The sequence below is a fragment of the Astyanax mexicanus genome, chromosome 15 (genome assembly GCF_023375975.1).
Source record: "Astyanax mexicanus isolate ESR-SI-001 chromosome 15, AstMex3_surface, whole genome shotgun sequence".
In the NCBI taxonomy this organism is placed as follows: domain Eukaryota; kingdom Metazoa; phylum Chordata; class Actinopteri; order Characiformes; family Acestrorhamphidae; genus Astyanax; species Astyanax mexicanus.
The window spans coordinates 22,876,174-22,896,745 of NC_064422.1; the positions used below are offsets into that span (position 1 = coordinate 22,876,174).

Sequence of the window (20,572 nt, forward strand, 5' to 3'; positions counted from 1 at the left end):
AGGGGTAAAGAAAGAAATGGAGAGGATAGAAAGAGTAGGACAGGAGAGAGAGAAATAGGAGAGAACAAGAGTAGTAGGAGTTGAAAGGGAGAGAAAAAGTGTAGAAGAGATAAGCAAAAAGAGAAGGCATGAAAGGGAGGCTAAAACTAAAGGAGACAGAATAAAGAAGGAGGTAGAAATGGAGTGTGTTCAGCAGTGGGGTAGGATGAAGGAGGGTGATGAAGTGAGTAACTAACCTTGTGCAGAAACTCTTTGACTTTCTCCACGTCTTTGCTCACGTAGACGTGCCATAAAGCTCCAGGAGTTTCACTTGAGTCCTTTAATCTCTTCTTCATGTTGTCATCCAGGTCTTCCTCCTCCAGCCTCTTCAGCACTCCTAAACACAGAGCACAAACACATGAATACATTATCTCTCTCGCACACACACGCACGCACGCGATATCACACAGTCAGCTTAATTTACAACAAAGACAGCGAGCCTGACAGTTCTCCTTTGAAGAGAGAGCAAAGTTTAAAAATGAATGCTGATGAGGAGAGTGAGGAAGGGAGAGAGAGTGTGGGCGTCTGCCTTTTTCCTAATACACTCCCTCCACACTAAGCCCAGCAGACACTCTGCTATAAATAGAGCAGAGAAAGCAGGGAGGGGGAGAAACAGCAGTGCAGTCTGGCAGACCTGCACTTTCTGTAGGAATGTGAAACATCCCAACACTTCCATGCAGCGTATTCTATAAAATCTGAGCATCTGCACTTACATTTAATAAAAAAATAGCTGTTACTACTATAGATTATACTACTTTTCAAAGGGAATATAAATGTAAAGGGCCAGTTCTAGCCAGAAACTGCCAGCCATTATCATTAACACCCACTGCACTGTTTACCGTGGGTGGTAATGCCTATTTTGATGTACTTCTGGTAGACACAGTTCTGTGAAGGTTGTGCAGAATGGCCTATTTGACTTTAGAAATGTAATGTCCTGTTCACCTATCAGACCTTGCTCAACCTTTAGCATGTTTATGTATTGGTGCTATACACTAATATTAATAGATACTAGGTTAGTACACCAATATTAACCAACTAACAGAAAGTGATTAAGCTTGTTTCCAGAGGCAAGTAGCTTCTCCCTTTCTGTTTCGTACTGTCTGTATTGTAGGTTAAGTGTCCGTCCTAACCACAGTCAGAACCAACCAGTTCTACGTTTGCATTGTGGATTTGAATATACTTATATAACATATATAACTTTGCCCCCTTTTGCCAAATAAGTATTCATTTGGGACACACCTTATACCTTTTCTACGACATCTATTGTCTATTTTTATCTTTTTTTTTTTTTAGACACCATATATCTATTTTTTTTTTCCAATATCTATTTTTAATAGACACCCTACACTATATTAACTATATAGCCAGAAGTATCCGCTCATCTGCCTTGTGCTTCCAGGGTTGTCACTGACAGTTGGCTGTGGAATTCTTAGTAGTGAAGAAATTTCACAAATGGACATGTTGCACAGGTAGCATCCCATTACAGTAGCACACTGGAATTCACTGAGCTCCTGAGAGTGATCCTTTCTTTCACTAATGTTTGTAGAAGCCGTCTGCATGCGTAGGTGCTTTGTTTTATACTACATGTATAGCCATTGAAGGTATTGGAAACACTACAATGATTTGGATGGATTAGCAAATACTTTTTGGCAATATACTGTATATACATTTTCCATATGTCTACAAGTATATCCTAATGTCTATTTAATAGACACTTTGTACCTATTTTTCTTATGTCTATATTTAAGACACTCGTGTCTGTCTATTTTACAAATGTCCATCTTTAATAGCCACCCATGTCTGATTTTTCCTATGTATCTGTGTGATATTAATGGCATTAAACAAAACAGCACTGCTGAATAAAAATGTAACAGAGGATGAAAGAGAAAAAGAAGAGAGAAAGGAAAGCAATGGATAAGGTAAAGAGAGAGAGCGTGAGTGAGCAGGAGATCCAGCCGAGTGAAGTTTCCTGTACAGCAGTCAGGGCAGTGAGGCTTGGTGCCAGGCTGCAGCACCACCAACATGAGAGGGGAGAGGGGGAGATGGGGGTGTTTGGCACTGAAGAGCAGAGTGTGCACTAATCCTTCTGTTTTCTGAGGGGAACTTTCAGCGCCATTCATGCTGAAGGCGACAGCTGCGGGCATTAAGGCTGCTTCCCTCCCCGTAAGGAGCACAACACTGCTCAAGGTCAGTCTATTGCTTGGACTCAGCACTGGAGGTGGAGGGGTGGAATGTGTGACTGGGCTGCAGTTCAGATACTGCTGTGCTGTGTGTGTGTGTATGCGTGTCTGTGTGTGGAGAGAATTTCTCAGTCTGTCTGTTCTCTAAAACAGCGACAGGCTGAGCCACGTGAGCTGGGAAAGACTCTGGCAACTCCTTCCAGATGCTTTTCTGCAGCCTTTCCTCAACCACACTCCATTGTTTTCACAATGCTTTAATGTCTGAAGAGTGTGTGTGAGGGGGTGTTTTTTCTGTTCATTTGTAAGAAAAATGCCCATTGTAAGAAAAAGAAAGAAAGAAGAAATGACAGAAAAGCATATTCTACAATATAAGCATCAGTAAAACTGATCAGAGTGAACAAATATGCACTTTTTGGTAACTAGGGTAAAGGTTAGGCACACATTCTATCCATATAAAATACATTCACTATACTCACTCATGCAAGCAAAAACATTATGACTATTCACAAATAATGTTAATAATCTTTCATGAATGGTGCAGGTCTGGGATATACAGCTCTGGGGAAAAAAAAATCATTATTTGTAGGTGATCTAATTTTTCTCCAGAGCTGTATATTAGTAGTTGGCAATGAGGTGGATGCTAAAACAATAGGAATGCATAAAGACCTGAGCAACAAGTCCAAATTATTATAACCTCCAACTAGATTAGAGCAGCAACTGATACCTACTGAAAGTGCTATTGGGATGGGAAACAAACCATAAACAAGCAACAATGGTCCAGACATCCAAGACTTATCAACATAAGGTTCTCCTGACTGTGTCAGAGTCTGTGAAGACCAAGCCCCAGAAGAGGACCATGGAACAATAGAATAATGCTGCCTAGTCTAACAAGTCCTGTTTTATTTACAGTACCTGTATGGCTGGGTATGTGTGTGCCATGTATATAAAAACCCCCATACATATTTATAAACATACGTCCCACATTCTGACAGTTCATAAAAACAAATCTGTGCACATGCATGTTTTTCTGAGCCGTTTGGCACAGCTCAAAACAAGAGAAAAACTGAAGCCTTTGGACGCCTTGGCACCAAAAGGGGGGGGGGGGGGGGAGGGGAAGCAGTAGCGAGAGGCTCTCTCTCCCTCTCTGACTGGCTTTCTACATGAAAATGAGGGCTGACCCAGTTTTCCAGCAGGCTGGTGTGTGCTGAAGCTAAAGGACATAGAGAAACGTACCTGTTTTTGAAAGGACGCCGTTTCCTTTGGCCACTCCAACGTAAACCAGAACACTGACGATGTCCGACACCTCCATGTGCAGGTTAGCAGTGCCAAAGTCCTGCTCCTGAGACGCTGCCACACCTTCAACACACCAACATACACACACTTACAGCTTTAGAGATCACTTTTGCATTGCCCTTTTAGTCACGGAAACTAAAGAGGTCCTGTTAGGGGTCACTATCGCAGACATTCGAGAGAAAAATCTCAGTGATTTAGGCCTAAGTGTAGCTAAAAATCACAGTACATAAACGCTGCAGTTAATATGACCCACTGCAATACACTACAATATGTCCAACTTAACTTCAAAAATAAGTATCTTAGAACTATGAGGCATAAAGCTGTTTCAATACAAGATGAAACTGAGAAAGATGTAACGGCTTCATACCTCAATACATCATTTAACAACATATGTACTGCTATTGTCTCTATAATGTTAAGATTTAGGCATGATAACTTTGAAGAGAGAGAAGAATCAAGACAAGCATGATGTTTTACCGTAAGCGCAGCACAGGCGCGGACCCAAATCTGGCCGAACAAAGAATGGGGGGAGGTGGGAGGCCAGGTTCAGATTTCCCTCTGGGTCTGAATACTCAGGTAGAGGAAGATTCTTCATCAGATCATCGTACCTGCACACACAAACACACATCGTTAAGACCCATCATGTCTGTCCTTACTTTTACATAGAACTGTAAGTGAGTACACAGCACCCAATAGAACTTTGGTTCATATAGAAAAACAAGACTATGAAGACCTAGTTGTCCCTTGTGTTTATGGACTTCTACAGATCCTCTGAAAATGTATTTTTAGGAACAATTTCTAAAATTTGTTCTGCCTCTCTAAAATGATCTTCTTACACCCAGTGATGAGAGTTAGTTGCAAATTGCTCCGATTGCAGCATTTTTTTTACATTTTCTGCAAAAAAGCTCTTTTTATTTGGATATCGGGAGAAATGTTGACCACAGTTTATAGAATAAAACAACAATGTTTGTTTACTCAAACAGATCAGATAAACTGAAGTGTTCATTTTTTTACAGAACTATATGTAGTAAGTCTGCAGGTATGATATCTGTAAATCATTGCATTCTGTATGTATTTACATTAATGTCCATTTTACACAGAGCCCCATCTTTTTGCAGCTGGAATTATATAAATGATTAGGTGATTAGTGAAAAAATAAAGACTTATGGCAACAATAAAAAGCCAAAATCTTTACTAAAGAAAAGCAATGGACAGCATACCTAGAGGGCATCAGAGCCATGAACTCTTCACCTGAGGGCCAGTCTTTTAACCTGTACACAATGGCCTCTCCATCTTTGGATTTTGGCCGTTCTGTAGAGAAAAAGGCACAAAGCAACATAAAGAGATTAAAGATGAATGAATGAGAACATGATGGTAATACACGTGTTAGATAGATGCACTTTCAGGGCACTCACTTGTAAGGTCTTCAAAGCCGTCCCAAAACTCTTTGATGCCAGAGTTAGAAGCCACACCATCCTTGCAGTTTAACAGGTCCCCCTGGTGGTCAGCAAACTCCTGGTTGAAAGATTCAGCCTTCCACAGGCTAGCGTTGAGCTTCTTGTGTACCCCTGAGACGAGCACGGGCTGGAAAAACACCATGGAGAGGAAATGAGACTTTAATGACAACCAGAATCACAGCAACTCTCAGACTGTATGAGAGGGGGAAAATATGAAGTCTGGTCAAAGCAGATGAGGGAAAAATGTCTTAACTACTACAGTATGCTTGCAGCATGATAAGGCAATACTTCAACAAGTAGGGAAAGTGCTGGTGAAAGCTGGAGCATTTAAAATATGCATTATTATTATCAGGCAATCTGTAGATTAGGTCATTTTTACCAACTATTGTGTTTTTATTTCCATTGTACAGGTAAACTTTAGCAGAGTATTGATATAGTTCTTTATATTCCCACAGCACATCTGCATTCAGAGACTGATTGGCTCACTCTGACACAAACATGCTTCCTGAACAACATAAACATGCAGAGTGCCTGCTCAGCACTTATAGATAACAGCACACGCAGCCGACTATCCCTCGAAAGAGTGTAGCGTGGTGTGCAGTCAGCACTGCTCCATTTTATTAGGTCTGTACACTTCCTGTGGAGCTATAAAGTCCTGGTGCAGAGAGCAGAGCTCGATAAATGTCATTTTGACTCATGGAGCAGGAGAAGCTTTGAGGGGGAGGAAAGGAAGAGGAAGGGAAGAGGAAAGAAGGAGGGACAGACACAACAGAAAGAAAGAGGACAAAGGTAAAACAAAGAGTATACACTATACCACTCTAAGTGCACTAGGCTTCCTCATTTCTCTGCCACCCATTGTTTCTTATGAAACTTTAGAGCTAAAAGCTGCACACATGGCTTATTTGTACTTACAAGAACTTCCAGCACACAGCTAGCTAGCTATTACAGCATACACCACATGAAGATTACATTTTAATGCAATGGTTCGGACAAAACTTGATTTATATTTATACAATTTTCCCCAAATGTCAGCTCAGATTAATTTTAGTACTAGAGCTCTGAGGCTAATGTGGCTTAAATAGTGGGCTAAACAGCTTTTTCTGATGCTCCAGATTAAACTGCAGTTTAACCTTTCTTAATCCTCCCCAGGACAGGTCCGACCAATCAGCAGAAAGACAATACTAATCTGCATGTGTAATTGTTGCATTTCCCCCCTACAAAATCCTTATACACTTAGACACCCCTGGTTAAAATGTGTTACTCTGAATAGTAAAGTACGTAAAAGATAAGTTGACACCTCTCCAGCTTCTAAGCATGGGGGTGGATGCATCATGTTTTAGGCTTGTGTTACAGCCAGATCAAATTATAACAGCAGCTAAATTTGGAAACAAACATCACACCATCTTTATAAAAACAAACAAACAAAAAGATGCCACAGCCATCCCAGTTACAGGTATTTTGACCAGGCTATGTTATGCTTCGTGTTTCTTTAATTTTAATACTACTATGCTAGTATGAGGGTGAGTGCATGTCAGTGTGACTGACCTGGCCCTTGCTCCAGCACTCTCTAAAGAGTTTCCAGTTGTTGCTGTTGCGATGGTCTTTGAGCCAGAGCAGCCTGCGCTCATAAAGCCAGCAGTGGGGGATGTCGGGGTGTTTGGGCGTTTCCTCGACTGGCTTTTTCCGCTCGACCCGGGCCTCTTCTGGCGGGTCACACTTCAGGTTCAGCTTGGAGCTGCGGCTCGCCGGGATCTTGTTCTCCACCACCGAGGCGATGATGTCATCCAGGATGTTCGGCATGGTGCGGCCGCTCTTTCCCGTCTGCAGGAGGGACGACAGGGGGCCAGGATAAGAAATCTAACACTCCACAGCTATGTGAGGATGAGGTAAGTGCTTCTAACGACTGTTTTCTTCCTGAGAGTCATCGCTGTGTCAGCACTAAGGTTTCAGGTTCTCCCAAACACCAAACAACATGAGTAATGGCCTCAGGAATACCTCTGTGAAGGTCTGAATGCAGGTTTGGCTGACTAGGAGTAATACACAACTATATATATATATATATATTTCTATAGCCTGGGTAGTTTCACATTTACCATGTCAGCACAATGAAGAAGCTACAGCTGAAAATGAGAAGACTGGCATTTTAAGTACGAACAAATCATAAATCTAGTTTTAAAACTAATGTTACTACTGTCCAGAGATACGACATGCCACAGCTATCTACTCCTCAATCTCCTCATCACCCCCTGTAGCTGTAGTAGCAGATCGTCTACAACGATACAGCTGTTTGAAAAGATGCAGCGGTGCTAGGTTTCCCTCTTGTTAACTTTGAGGCATGTGTGATGGGCATGACTTTGCTAGCGCTTGAGAACTGGCCATAGAGAAATGCTGGAAATACTGGGGGAGATGTTATAATTTTACATTTATATTTAATATATTAGTATAGTATATATTAGTTTAGCAGTGCTAGCAGGGGTTAGGAGCAGGCTACAGACCAATGATACCTACAGTGGGAAAAATACGGTATGTGGCGATTGTCTGAATTTATTGATTAATGTCTTAGAGTTTTGTCTGAACTTTCTGTGTGGGTGCATGCATGTTTGTGTTTGTCCTCTGACCTGTGAAGCTGTGGAGTAAACCGGAGCGAAGGCAATGCCTGCATCGGTGGAGCCCAGGCGCAGTTTTCCAGCCGTGGTGGTGAGCAGGTCTCTGAGTGTGGAGCCCTGCTCGGTGCTGTTGGCTACCAGAGAGGAAGCTTTACAGTGCAGTGCCTCCAGAGCCTCAGACTCCTTCTCCTCCTTCACCTTTCCCACACACGACTCCTTATTCTCTGCAACACACACACACACACACGATAAACAACATGCTCAAATCACACTGCTGCGCTTACCATAAATAAACACAGTGTAATTATAACTACTAAAACAAGACACTAGTCTGTGTCGGCAGTATAATAATAGTGCAGGAGAGGGAGGATTAATCCCTACACACTGCACTGAGCTCATGAAGGGATTGTAAACTACCAGAGTGAGTCAGGGCAAGAAAAGAGAAAACAAATATACAGCTCATGCTGTTATCATGGCATTATTTTTTGTAAAGACGCTGGATTTAATAATAATTTGACAATTGAACAACCCTGTTACGCTGTAATCTGTAAATGAGCTGTTTCAGCAGGACAGGGCAAAGCTGAAGCCCCTAAATCGAAAAATTCTGTTAGCTGAATCCGGAGACGTATTCCAGCAAGGTCTATCAGGGCAGCATGTAAAAGCAGCTGAAGGGCTGGATAAACATGTGGTTAAGTAAGCTCTTTGGACTGTGGCAGTCGGTAGGCTGAGAGCGGCAGTAATGTATACCACTAAATGCAAGTCTTGTGGAATGCTGGCAGCCTGACAAGTGTACACACAGCTGCCATTCCTCAAACTGGGTCAGTTTAGCTCTGCACACACATGCATGCATTAAAATAGACTATGATAATATTGAGCAGTGACAGTAGTTATTTGTAGGAACCACCCTGAAAATAGTTTGGCAGAGAAATAAGTGTATTTGCCTCTCCCACCTCCTAAACCTTCCCTCCCCCCACTCTCACCCTCTCAGCTTACCTTTCTTCTCCTCACGGGACTTCTGCTCGGCCAGGTCGGCCAGGAAATGTAGCGGAGACTGAGATTCGGGTGGTGTGAGCTTGCTGTCTGTACTTGTGTCACTGGCAGGGCTGCTGCCTCCATTAGCCTCCACCTTCTGAGGCAGGTTGTGCTGCCCACTCTCAGGCTTACAGAGAGATAGCTTGTTGCTGTGGTTCAGCACGTTCTGGAGCACCTGAGAATAAAGCATGAAGAAAGCACATGAAGGGTCACAGTGGAGACTATCGACTATTAGAGTGGCTTGTGGACAGCAATGGATATTGTAATGCTAAAAACCTAACGAATTTTAAGAACTGTAAAGGAAGCCTTGAATGAAAAACATGTATTTCATTTGACATAGTGGAATAATGACAGTTTATAAACCTGTTGTGTGCTCTTTTCAAAAGCAAAACCAACCTAAAGTAAAAACAGGGTGTAAAAAGCCTAAAACTGGTATGTAACATCTTTATTCAGTGTTTTTATGTCCCCAAAACATATACAGCACTAGTTTTCTTCAGGAGAAGCATGGCTAAAACAACTAAATGTTAATGCTAGGCTAGCTAAAGTAAGGATTGATATGGTTTCCAGCAAACAGAAGCCTCTGGAGAGGCTAAAAGCTAATGCTAGCCCAACCGAAGCAGGCCGCTAAGGCGTGGACACAGTGACACTATTCAGAAAGAGTTAATAGAAGAAATAATTATTTATTATTATTTGATTGAATGCTAAGCTATGCTAAGTTAGGCAAGGCTATACTAAATGATTGTGGCCTGTAATGGTGTTATAAACCAGCCTATCAAAGCAGTGCCCTTATTTCTTTACACAAGAGAAGAAAGACATGCATTTCATTCAGATGTAAAAAACAGGGCTGAAAATAAGCTTGGCTTGTAAAACCACATACATGCATTTTACAAACAAACTATTTATACATCAAATAACAATAAATGCATTTTTTGCACCTTGTTTTTGCTGTATTCAAGCAGAAACACACTACGGTTTTCACACTATAGTATAGTATAGTAAGTGAGTCAATGTACTGTATATACATACTGACCTGCGAGATGCCGTTTGTGGACGGGAGCTTATTGTGGAGGATGTTCTTGCTGCTGACACAAGCACAGTGCGCTTTGATGCCATACTTCTCCCTGAGCATGTGCATGCTGTTGACCAGGTCCATCAATACTGCAAAAAAGCACAAAAAATAATAAATACAGAATAATAATAATAATACAAAAAAAAAAAAAAATTCCCTGCTCTAAGCAGCTAACTACAACCACATGAACCCCAGTCAAACTGCATAAAAAGTGTACAAAAGAAAAGATGGACAGAACTCTATCTGTACTGCTGAACTCAGCATGTACCTACACATCAAGTGTGAACTAAATACAGTGCAGTTTTGACACAGTGTCAAGCACACCGAGAGGCCCACAAAGCAGCCCTTTGTTCCAGACTCACAGGGTCTGCTTTTTTATGCTGTTTGACTTTGGAAGAGAGGGAGGAGTGGGTGAGACTGGTGTGGTTGTTTGGGCATGTGGGTGAGAGTGTGTGTTAGGCTTGCCAGTAGTAGGAAACTGCCGAGGCTCACTGTGTGAGGAAGCTTATCTTAAGAATTCCCATCAAATTTGGGAAACCTGATTTTTTTTTTCCCCTCCACTTTTAAGAATGAAAATGTGTAAAAACAGTGACTCCGTACCGGTTCCTGGAATTATCTGCGTTGGCATCAAGTGCTTGTGATCGTGCGGCTGTCCCTTGACGCACTTCAGCCAGGCGTACAGCTCTTTGTCTGTGGAACAATAAAAGGAACATTACTCACATGGGGGAATCAGTCACAGCTTTCTTCAAAAGAGGAAGGAAGGAAGAAAAGAAAAGGGAAAAAGAAAGATATGGGCATTGGTTAAACGCAACAGCACAGACTCAGACGCTCTCCCTGTTCTGCGGTGGAGTGGAGGAGCCTCAGTGTTTATAGCTCAAAGTAAATATGAGCCATTCAGAATGGAGGGGGGGGCAGAACATCAGAACATAAGCATGACTCAGCAGAAAGAGCGGCAGGATTTAATGACACAGCTCAGTGGGGGTCCTCTGATGGAGTCGACTCCACTCCACACACTATGGAGGCGGTGAGTGAGGCAGAAGTCTGAGAGCTGACGTGATGGGAGCAAAAATGAAGGATGAGAAGATGGAAAAAGAGAAACAGGGAGTACGTGCAAAAGGATAGCTGAAGTTTTTAGGCTAGAATAGTTCAGTTTGAGTAAGGTCTGATAGAGAATGTCAGAAGGATGGGACATTTAATTTTAGAATTTCAGAACATTCCTCGATCCACAGTCTCATGTCTAAATTAATATCACTGTCAGTCTTCCCATTCAGGATAATTGTTCTCCTAGAGATTCCATTTCCCAGCATTCTTAGCCCATGGACTACAATGATCTGCTGAACACGTAACTCTGCAGCGTTCAGCCTTATCCTGATTTCCATTTCCCACACCCGTGTTCACCTGTATAAATAACCCTCTGTTTCCTTTGCTCTACGCAGAGTATTATCTACTTCTCTACCTCTGTTACGACACGCTTTCTTTCATTCTTATTATCAACCCTTTTCTGCTCTCTGTTTTCTCTCTTGCCTAGCCCTCTAGTTTTGTTGTGGATCTTTAGTTACCGACCTTGCTTTTCTCTTTGACTACTCTCTTGCCTTATCCCTTTTACTGCTTCTTGACTAACTGTGTACCGACTCTGGTTTTGGCTCTACGTTCTGGTATGTTGCTATTTATTGCTACCCTTTTGTTTACTTGCAGTACTGAAAATTGAAAATTGCATTTTATTACTGCATATGATATGATATGGCACACCCTCTAACTGAGATATTTAAAAAATATAATATGTATTTTTAAGATGATCCAGAATGTCATGATAATAATAATAATAATAATAATAATAATAATAATAATAATAATAATAATAATGCACTCCAAATATCTCCATATATCCAGGATTAAAGTAAAATGAATGATACTGGACAGATATAATCTGTCTGTAGTAGACTTATAATAGGAAATGTGAGCCATGTACATTTTTCTTTTGCTAAAAACTGCAAAAACGGAGTACCCTGATGTGATAATTAGGGGTGTGTGATATGACATAATATTTCAGGGTTTAATATCGTTCACAATGTTGCCGTAATTATTGTGTACAATACAATATGGCACACATCATAGAAGCAAATCACATCCACATAAGGCAAACCTCAGACATAAGCATATATTAGGCAATAAACAGTGTTCATGATAAAAGGAAAACTCTGTTTGGCAGCAGACTGATAGTGGTGTGGTTGCCAGTTTGTCTTCAGTACGACACACCTTGCACTGCGTCATCGTAATAAGCTCTGAGCTGTGTGGCACTGTCACTGTCAAACCTCCAGAATGGCAACCAGCCCACAACCGAGGCCCAGCAGGCAGAGTCCTGGGTACAGAGAGCTGGGCACAGTAGCACGATGGCCCTACCCAAATTTAAAAACAAAATTATCAAAATGGACACTGACCTTTGGAACTCTTCCTCTCCTTCGCCTTGTAGCAGTCCAAGCACACCACAAATCCGCATTTCTGGCAGACCCAGTGGATGTTGAACAGTGTGGCTTCGCATGCATCACAGCTCTCCCTCACTCCCCTCACTGCCCGCTTCCACGCTATCTTGGCTGCAAGGCAATGCAAACAAGACTTGGATGAAACGGACATTTACAAGACAGACTGCTGCTGTTCAAGACAACAGACAGAGAGACAGGACTGTTCCTGCTTCTTGACTCTAGAAGACTTCTCAGAACACTTAAAAAAGGGATTACTACAAAAAATAATATGAAAACTTACTAAAATGTAGTATTGTAAATACACTCATCAAAAATGTTGCACCCAGAAGTGTTTCAGTGCTTTTTTAGAAGGAAGATAAAGGTTACCAGAAACAATAAATGATTTAAAAAATTTTAGACTGGGCAAATTTTAGTTACACATACATAAGTATAATGCATGTGTAGGGCAACATGCCAGATGTTTCTAATCCTTTAATTTTCATTACAGACACTTTGACAGCCCAATGTCACGTTACTAAGCAACCAACCACCAATGGCGGCATCTCATATGAACACACATTGCAGTCCACTATTCCAACAGGACAATGCTCATGCACATACTGCTGCTATAATGACTGAGAGCTCCAATAAAAATTACTTAGAGTTTAACATTTTTAATCATTGTTCCAGGAGGTAACCCTGACATTTTTCTTTTTTAGAAAAAGTATTGCAACACTTCTTGTTACAACTACCTTTTTATGATTAGTGTATATATATTTAATGTTAATATAAAACCTAGACAAACACAAATACTGGACACATATGATTGTCTTTTCTTTTTTGGTAAACTACTCCACCATAAATAGTGTGTAATAGTAGTGTCTCAGAGAGATTAAGAGGTCTTAGAAAAATCTGTGGAAATGTATTTTACTCCAGGATATATAATGTATGATTGTACAGGATAAGAAATCTGAAGAACTGAGATGGGACTGGCTACCTCATTTATACACTGCTGTCACCTTCGAAAAACATGATGAAAACCAATGTAACAACCCACATATTCTAAAAATACACTTTTATATAGAAAATCAGCAGCTAAATGTTCATAACCTGTATGTGGACTATAGGCTACACTACACTATATTTACTCAACAAAGCTGTCTTTAGTGTGGTGCCTTCTGAGAAGTCTTTCTGTGGTTCGTTTTCTGGATTGAGTGTTGTATTTCTGACAACACCTGAGGTTTGCCAAAGAAGGAGTTCTGCCATGTATGGCAAAACTAAATATTACTTTAAGTGACTGCACACTGGGGAAAATTAGTATTTGGACGGGACTAAAATGACTGAAAACCTCTAGTAATAAATACATTACCATCATGTAAAATGAATCATGTCGAAATAAGGCTAAAGTCAGTGATCATGCATAGAGGACACATCAGATATGTTATGTTCATTTACCGTCTTTCTTGATCCACGTGGCCGCAGTGCTCTCGCTCATAACCAGCTGGCAGAACTTGTCTCCAATGTAACTGAGGATGTATTTGGACGTCTCCAGGTCCAGATCGTTTTCCTCACTTGTATCAGGAGCCCAGAGACTCAGTGCCTCCTCATCATGCTGGTCAGGGGAAGAGAAGCCATCAATCCTGATCACTCCATTCTTACTATAGGAAAGACTGCAGGGAAAGAATTGGCATGAGAGAGAGCGAGGACAGGGAAGAAAGGGAGAAAGAGAGAGTTCAGTTAGAGTTCATATCTTTCTCGTAAAGCAGCTCTGATATTTAACAATAAACAGCTAGGGAAAAAATACGAGACCACTTGAAAATGATGAGTTTCTTTGATTTTACCAAATTGAAAACCTCTGAAATATAATCAAGAGGAAGGTGGATGATCACAAACCATCAAACCAAACTGAACTGCTTAAAATGATCCAAAAGCAGTGTGTAAGACTGGTGGAGGAGAACAAGACAGAATGCATGAGAACTTTGATTAAAAACCAGGGTTATTCCACCCAATATTGATTTCTAAATTCTTAAAACTTTATAATATGAACTTGTTTTCTTTGCATTATTTGAAATTTGAAAGCTCTTTTTGTTATTTTAGTCATTTCTCATTTTCTGCAAATAAATGCACTAAATGACAATATTTTATTTGGAATTTGGGAGAAATGTTGTCTGTAGTTTATAGAATAAAACAACAATGTTTATTTTACTCAAACATATACCTATAAATAGCAAAATCAGAGAAACTGATTCAGAAACTGTAGTGGTCCCTTTTTTTTTTTAGAGCTGTATATAAACCTGACGACAATTTTGTTAAGTAAATTGGTATGTACGTCTTCTCTGCCTTAAGTGATGTTCATCTTATAATTTCATAAACAAAACAAACTTTTGTAACAATATTCATTATTCAAAAATTATTATGAAAATAAAAACTTGGTAAAAATGATCTATATTAAACCACTTGTCTTTCCTAATCTTGCCATATCTGTGCAGGCCGGCAGCCGAATAACCTTATAAAAATAAAATCTAAACGAATGAATGATGAACACCAGACCAAATTCCTGTAATCTGGAGTAATGTTAGTGCTGCAACATGGTGAGCTTTGGCGGCCTGGCTGCCATCGAGTACGATTAAGCACAGGAGAAAATCCTCTTTGGCAGATTTCCCCTACGCTCAGGCTCCTGTTAGAGGATTAAAGACTAACAGGAGCGCTTCAGTGATGAGACAGAAAAAAAAAAAATGAATATATCCAGAAAATGGAAGCGTTGTCTTCCAATCTGGGCTAAACCAGGCCACTGCAGCCATGTTTCAGCACAAGCAGCAGGACAGCAGCTTCTCTGGCTCTAACAAGCTTTCTCTAACCTGTGGACAAGACCTTACTTCTGATCTGATGCAACTTTTACTGACAAGCTGGCTGATATTGAGGCTGTGTTGTGATGAGATGGATTTTAAATGGAGATAAACGATTGCTTGTGCAATTTCACACTGTGTATTGTGTCTATACACTGTATAATATATGCACGAGTCATATATACTATCAGAAAGCAAAAATCTGCTTGAAATTATTTATCCTTAAATGGTTTGAAGGGATTCTGTGATGTGCAGCTTGCCCAGTGTACACTCAGGTACATATGCATTTATAGCTACATTAGCCTCATTGCTACACTGGCTTCCTAGTCTAGTACAGAACCTAAGAACAAAGCACCACTTGTGTTTTAGCTAAGATAAAAAAATATATATGTTAAAGAAAACTTCAGAATGTTAGTTAGCATGTTTTTTCACTTCAAGTTCACAGAATTTTTGAAATACTGAACAAAATGTATCTAATTTGATCTAGGTTTCTTTACTAAACACTGGCCAACATGCTCATGGCAAGGCATCATGCATTATTGAAGTTCAAGCGACGCCTGATAGTGGGCGCCAGCGTTTAACATTTTTTAAATCACAGGGTCATGTATGTACTGACAACACAACTTATTAGAGGGCATTATCACCCACAGTGGACAGCACACTGGGTAGTAATGATCATGACCAGCGACATCTGGCTACAATTGTCCATGCCACGGCCACATTAAGGCAGGAGGCTCCACATTCTTTGATACAAGCAATACTAGTTATATTTTTTTATCATGTATTTATATGTAATGTACATAAATCTACTTCTGAGTATTTTCTATAGACAATACACTACAATGCATATTTCCCAACTGAGTCCTAAAGCATGCAACATTAAGCTTTCTGCATTAGCAACACTAGTTTCCATGGCAACAATGGCATATGTCTGTCATTTCTTGCGTCTGTCTCTCTCACCGGCGGAAATAGTAGAAGCGACAGAAGACCGGCGAATGAGTGGACTCTTCTCCTTTCTTGGTGCGAATGGAGCGACACTCGCGGCACTTCTGAAGATTCGGCCCAATCTCAGAACAAGCGTCATCCTGGAGGAACGACTCGCCCGTCTGTTTCAACTTCTTCACCTTCCTCCAGTCTTTCAGCACAGAGCGAGGGATACCATCTGAACACACACACACACACAGCAAATACAAAAGCATTAATGGATTATGCAGCACAGCAACAACTACAATCAAACTGTGATCTTTTCATCTACAGTTTGCAATTCATAAAAAAGAAAAAGAAAAAAAATAACAACAGCTTGGTCTAGTGAAAGGACTGTAACCAACCATTTTGTCCTGGCAAACAAACTGGCAAATTTTCAGTTGACTGGTTCCTCAAGCAAGTCTCAGCAAGCAAAAAGATTCAGAACTGTACCCTATTAAAAGCATTTACAACCGCTTACTTTTTTCGCTGAATGTTTTTCAGCTATTGGGTTACAGGGCTGTGCTGTAGTAATGACTGATGTGCGATATTAAACACCTTATGAAAACATGACCAGATGGAACGCCAGTGAGGTTCTAAGTGACTGCTAAGAAGCGGAATCTTCACCATTCTGTCACAAAAAACAAGAGCTCCACCAGCTTCATATTATGACCATAGCTATGAAACCTGACAATTCAGTGTGACCTTGTGCATTAGAACGTATATTCAGTTACAGGGAGGCTTCTTTCGGCATGTAACGATAATCTGAGAGGCCTGCTAAAAGCTCTTAACATGTCCTGGCAAGATACTTCACATTAAAGTTGAACATTCCAACCACGACTTTGAAACCCACACAGCTGCAGTCCAGATGTGTGTACACGCCCCCAACCCCCCATCCCGCTTGAACCCCACTTCTCTTGCTGCCATGCAATACCTTTCTCTTTAAGAACCAATAACCTCAGCATTAAGTATCCCATATCCAGGGTGTCAAAGACATGAAAACATTCCAAAAGCTATAATGAGGCCTCTGTAATGTACAGCCAGGGTAGAGTTATGGCGAGCTGAAAGAAGGATTTGATGTGTTCTGAAAAAAGCACAGGTCATAAAAATACCCGCATTTTACAGAAAGGACAAGAAAAAAGTGGAAAACCAAGAAAAGAAACAGGAATAACTTACTGCTGCTGGCAAGCTTGAGTTTGGTTTTCTCCTTAGCGCTCCTGAAAATACCGTTGGGCTTGACATCGTCCTCTTCCTTGTCGTCCCCTTTCCGTTTCTGCATGTCGTTCTGCTTCTTCTTGTATGTAGGCTTGGGCTGCCGCTTAGTCCTCTGCTCCAGCCTGCTGTCGCTGGCATCCGAGTCTTCAGCACTGTCTGAACCCGACTCGTACGCCCGCTTGGCTGTGCCTCGTCTCGACTTCCTGTCTTCCTGGGAAGTCTTGCTGTCCTGGGAATCTTTGCTGTCCTTGCCTAAATCCGCTTCGCTGGAGGTGGATGCTATTAGGTTGACCGAGCATGGCTTGATAATTTCAGAGACTGAGCTTACGCTTGTCTTCTCTGCTTTGTTTGTGTTTCGGTCTTCCTCTGAGTGACGAGTGAGCCACGCTTTCTTCAGTTTGTGGAAGGGGGCTTGGCTCATGGGCGGCGGTTGACCGTTGGGAAGGGGACTAGCTTTGCTGCTGGAGTTCTCCTGGACCGCAATGGTGGGTGAATCCTGAGTGGATCGGCCACTGCTCTCACTCTCGGAGGCACTGCTGGAGCCACGGGAATGGGCAGCAGCTAAAGCCGCTTTGTGCTTCTTGGGGTGCATGAAGCTACCCGAGTAAGCCTGAGAAGCCTGAGGCACCAAGGTTCCAGGAGAGGTTGTTCTGGATCCACCTTCTTGGAGCTCTGGACCAGTGGGTGTCCTGCATTTGGACGTGGAATTCTCTATTCTGCTAGTGCTAATGCTAGTGCTGCTGCTGCTAGGGGTGCTCAAGCTAGAATGGGGTGGCTCAGGTGTGCCTCGACTCAGCACACTGAAAGTGGTGGTGGAAGGGGTTATATCAGTTCTACTATTGCACACAGAATTAACGGCCACCACAGAGCTGGGAAAACCACCTTGAGAAGCTCGAATGAAATTCTGCCTATACTGCGAGAATACATCTTCCATATTCGCGTTGGACTGGATGATCCTCACGCTGTCCCTGGCCTCAACCGGTTTGGGGCTGTCTATCTGTCCAGGGTTCTTGCCCGAGGGCGACGGCCTGCCACCGGTCACTTCCTTGTTGGCAGGTTTAGGCCCTGGTGAGCCATCATACTTGATACATGTGGATGGGCGGACGATGACAGACGCCACAGCTGCCTGTGGTTTCCCTCTGCTCTTGTCCTGATGCCACTGGGCCTGAGGATCAGAGCCGGGCCTCCATGGCTCACCCTGTTCGACCCCACCCTTCACCTCCCTGAGCTCAGGCAGCAGGGTTGGCGGCTTTTGCTGTTCAGATGCCTTCCCTGCTGCCGTGCTAACAGGCTGGATGGGTGTGAGTGTGGGAGGTGAGAGGCGGCCATACCCAGTCTCCTTGCGGTCCAGCGTCTGCTGGGTGGGTGGGTGAAAGACGGGTGCCCGGTGCAGGGCGGGCATGCTCCTGAGTTGGCCCGAGGGCGAGACGGCAGGGCTGCGACGGTCGCCAGCTGCTGCCACTACTGAGGTACTATGTGAGTGCATGGCCACCTGCTGGCTGAGCTGTTCACTAATCTTTCCCACCAGGCCCTCACCCTCTGGCTGGTGCTTGATGAGTGGGGGAGGCTTGGACAGGGACTTTGCGCTGCTGTAGGAGCCTAGAGGGCTGGAGGAAGCAGGTGCCTTTTCAAACAGGGAGTTAAGCTCTTTGGAGGGGTACAGGCGAGGGGGCTCATTCACCACGCTGTTAGACAAGGTGGTGAAATAGTTGCTCTGGGGAAGGGACTGCGCTCCAGAGTGCTTATACTTGTAAAGCTCGGAGGGCGGATGCTCAGGCTCTTTTTCGTGCCCTTTAGAAAGTGAGGGGATTCGGGCATAAGGCTCACGCTCAGGCTCACCAGGCCGGATCTTGGCCGTGAATGGAGCTACATCTTTGCTCTCCTGCAAAATGCGCCGGTTCTCCTCTTTGTACTTGCTGGACCGGTCAGGTGTGTCCATAGGCAGACGAGAAGGCTGTTGTTGCTGCTTAGGGTGGGTCGACTCCATATAAAGACGTGGCAGGTCTTTGCTGGTAGGAGTCCGACTGCGGTCTGGCTCTTGCTTTAAGTGGGCCGTCACCAGGCCACGCATGGGGTCAACAAACACCTTGCTCTCCAGCTCCCTGTTGACAAAAATAAATTAACATGTGTATTAAACTATTAAAAGTTTCATGATGATTAAAGTTCACATATTTAATTTTAAAATCATAGCTGATTCTGAGCATGCAATGTTTTCAACCTGTAAAACATTGCATGTGTTAGTTTTTTTTTTACATGTTGACTACCTGTAATAAAAAAAAAATCTTAATTGAAAAATGTCTAACCATAGCACAAAAGAAACTGATTCTAGACACTTCCCACTTCATAAAAATACTACTCTGTAGCAGGAAGGCTATCAAATTTGTTGCTTACAGGCCTGATATAATAGAGGCCTCCATTCCTTTCACTTCTCTAAATTGCAACATTGCCAGTTGCATTCTTCATTTCCCTCATTCTAAAATAGACCATATCATTATGTTAGCGTTGCTGATATTTTTGAACATGCAGGCCAAGCTCGGAAAGCCTAATTAAAAGAGTAAAACACGCTTTAAATAAAAGAAGCTGGCAACTCAATCAGAGCTGGTGGAAAGCTAGAGACATAAAGAGGGAGCAAGGGATGTTCTTTCCGGTAAACTGTACTTGGGAGGGGCTGTCAGGCTTCTGTGACTGAGTTCCGATATTTAGCTGGAAGAGAATAGTTCAGTTATGAGCACAATCAGTGAATGACTGCACATTTGTTCCACCTCGGGTCACAAGGTATTTTAACAACCAGAGCTCTGTGTGTGTGTGTGTTCAACTCTGTGTTTGCTTGCTTTTTTATGTTTGCATAGAAGAACTGTCCTGAGATTCTTAGAAAAACAGAAAAAGCAGGAGTAACCTTATATAGTTCTGGGTTTAGACATCTCAAATGTATTTGTAGTTTATTTTGTATATAATTTCTACAAGATTCAAGCTTCACTGTAAATGAACCTAATGTAAAGAACAGCTGTTATACATTTATGTAAAAATGGTACACTTACTCTTTATGGTGATCTGTAGAGGTTTTGGAGAGTGGTGGGCTGGGGTGTGAGCTGATTTTGATGGGCCGATGTGTCTCGGCACTGGCTGGTCGACCTGGGACGTGGCTCAGAATCCCCAGGCTATCGGCCGAGGTCACGGGGGTGGGCTGATGGAGCCAGGGGCTGGGGGTGTTCTGTAAGACGTGAACATATAAACATGCGTGCATTCAGGGTCATGATGTGCTAAAGGCAATGCAGACACTACCCATCAATCTAAGCCGCCCTGGAGAGTGACAGTGTGAGTGCGAATGACTTTCTCACATTATTAGTCATTCCCGTTTGTGTTCCTGACTCCTGAGTCACAAGCAGGTTACACAAAATGACCAGCTAAAGCAG

At 42.3% G+C, this 20,572-nt stretch overlaps 1 protein-coding gene across 2 annotated transcripts in view; it reads right to left on the minus strand.

Moving 5' to 3' along the window:
* Positions 1–20,572, minus strand: part of jmjd1cb (jumonji domain containing 1Cb) — a 172,049-nt gene that overhangs the window by 4,560 nt on the left and 146,917 nt on the right. For both annotated transcript variants that reach the window (XM_049464844.1, XM_049464843.1), the window contains 15 exons: positions 20,198–20,370; positions 17,121–19,261; positions 15,942–16,143; positions 13,591–13,805; positions 12,115–12,267; positions 10,277–10,366; positions 9,638–9,765; positions 8,569–8,782; positions 7,588–7,799; positions 6,515–6,790; positions 4,928–5,096; positions 4,733–4,823; positions 3,990–4,120; positions 3,453–3,575; positions 237–376 (listed from right to left, as the gene is read on the minus strand). In XM_049464844.1, coding sequence (XP_049320801.1) covers positions 237–376; positions 3,453–3,575; positions 3,990–4,120; positions 4,733–4,823; positions 4,928–5,096; positions 6,515–6,790; positions 7,588–7,799; positions 8,569–8,782; positions 9,638–9,765; positions 10,277–10,366; positions 12,115–12,267; positions 13,591–13,805; positions 15,942–16,143; positions 17,121–19,261; positions 20,198–20,370 — 4,458 coding nt within the window. The remainder of the gene's footprint in view (positions 1–236; positions 377–3,452; positions 3,576–3,989; positions 4,121–4,732; positions 4,824–4,927; positions 5,097–6,514; positions 6,791–7,587; positions 7,800–8,568; positions 8,783–9,637; positions 9,766–10,276; positions 10,367–12,114; positions 12,268–13,590; positions 13,806–15,941; positions 16,144–17,120; positions 19,262–20,197; positions 20,371–20,572) is intronic.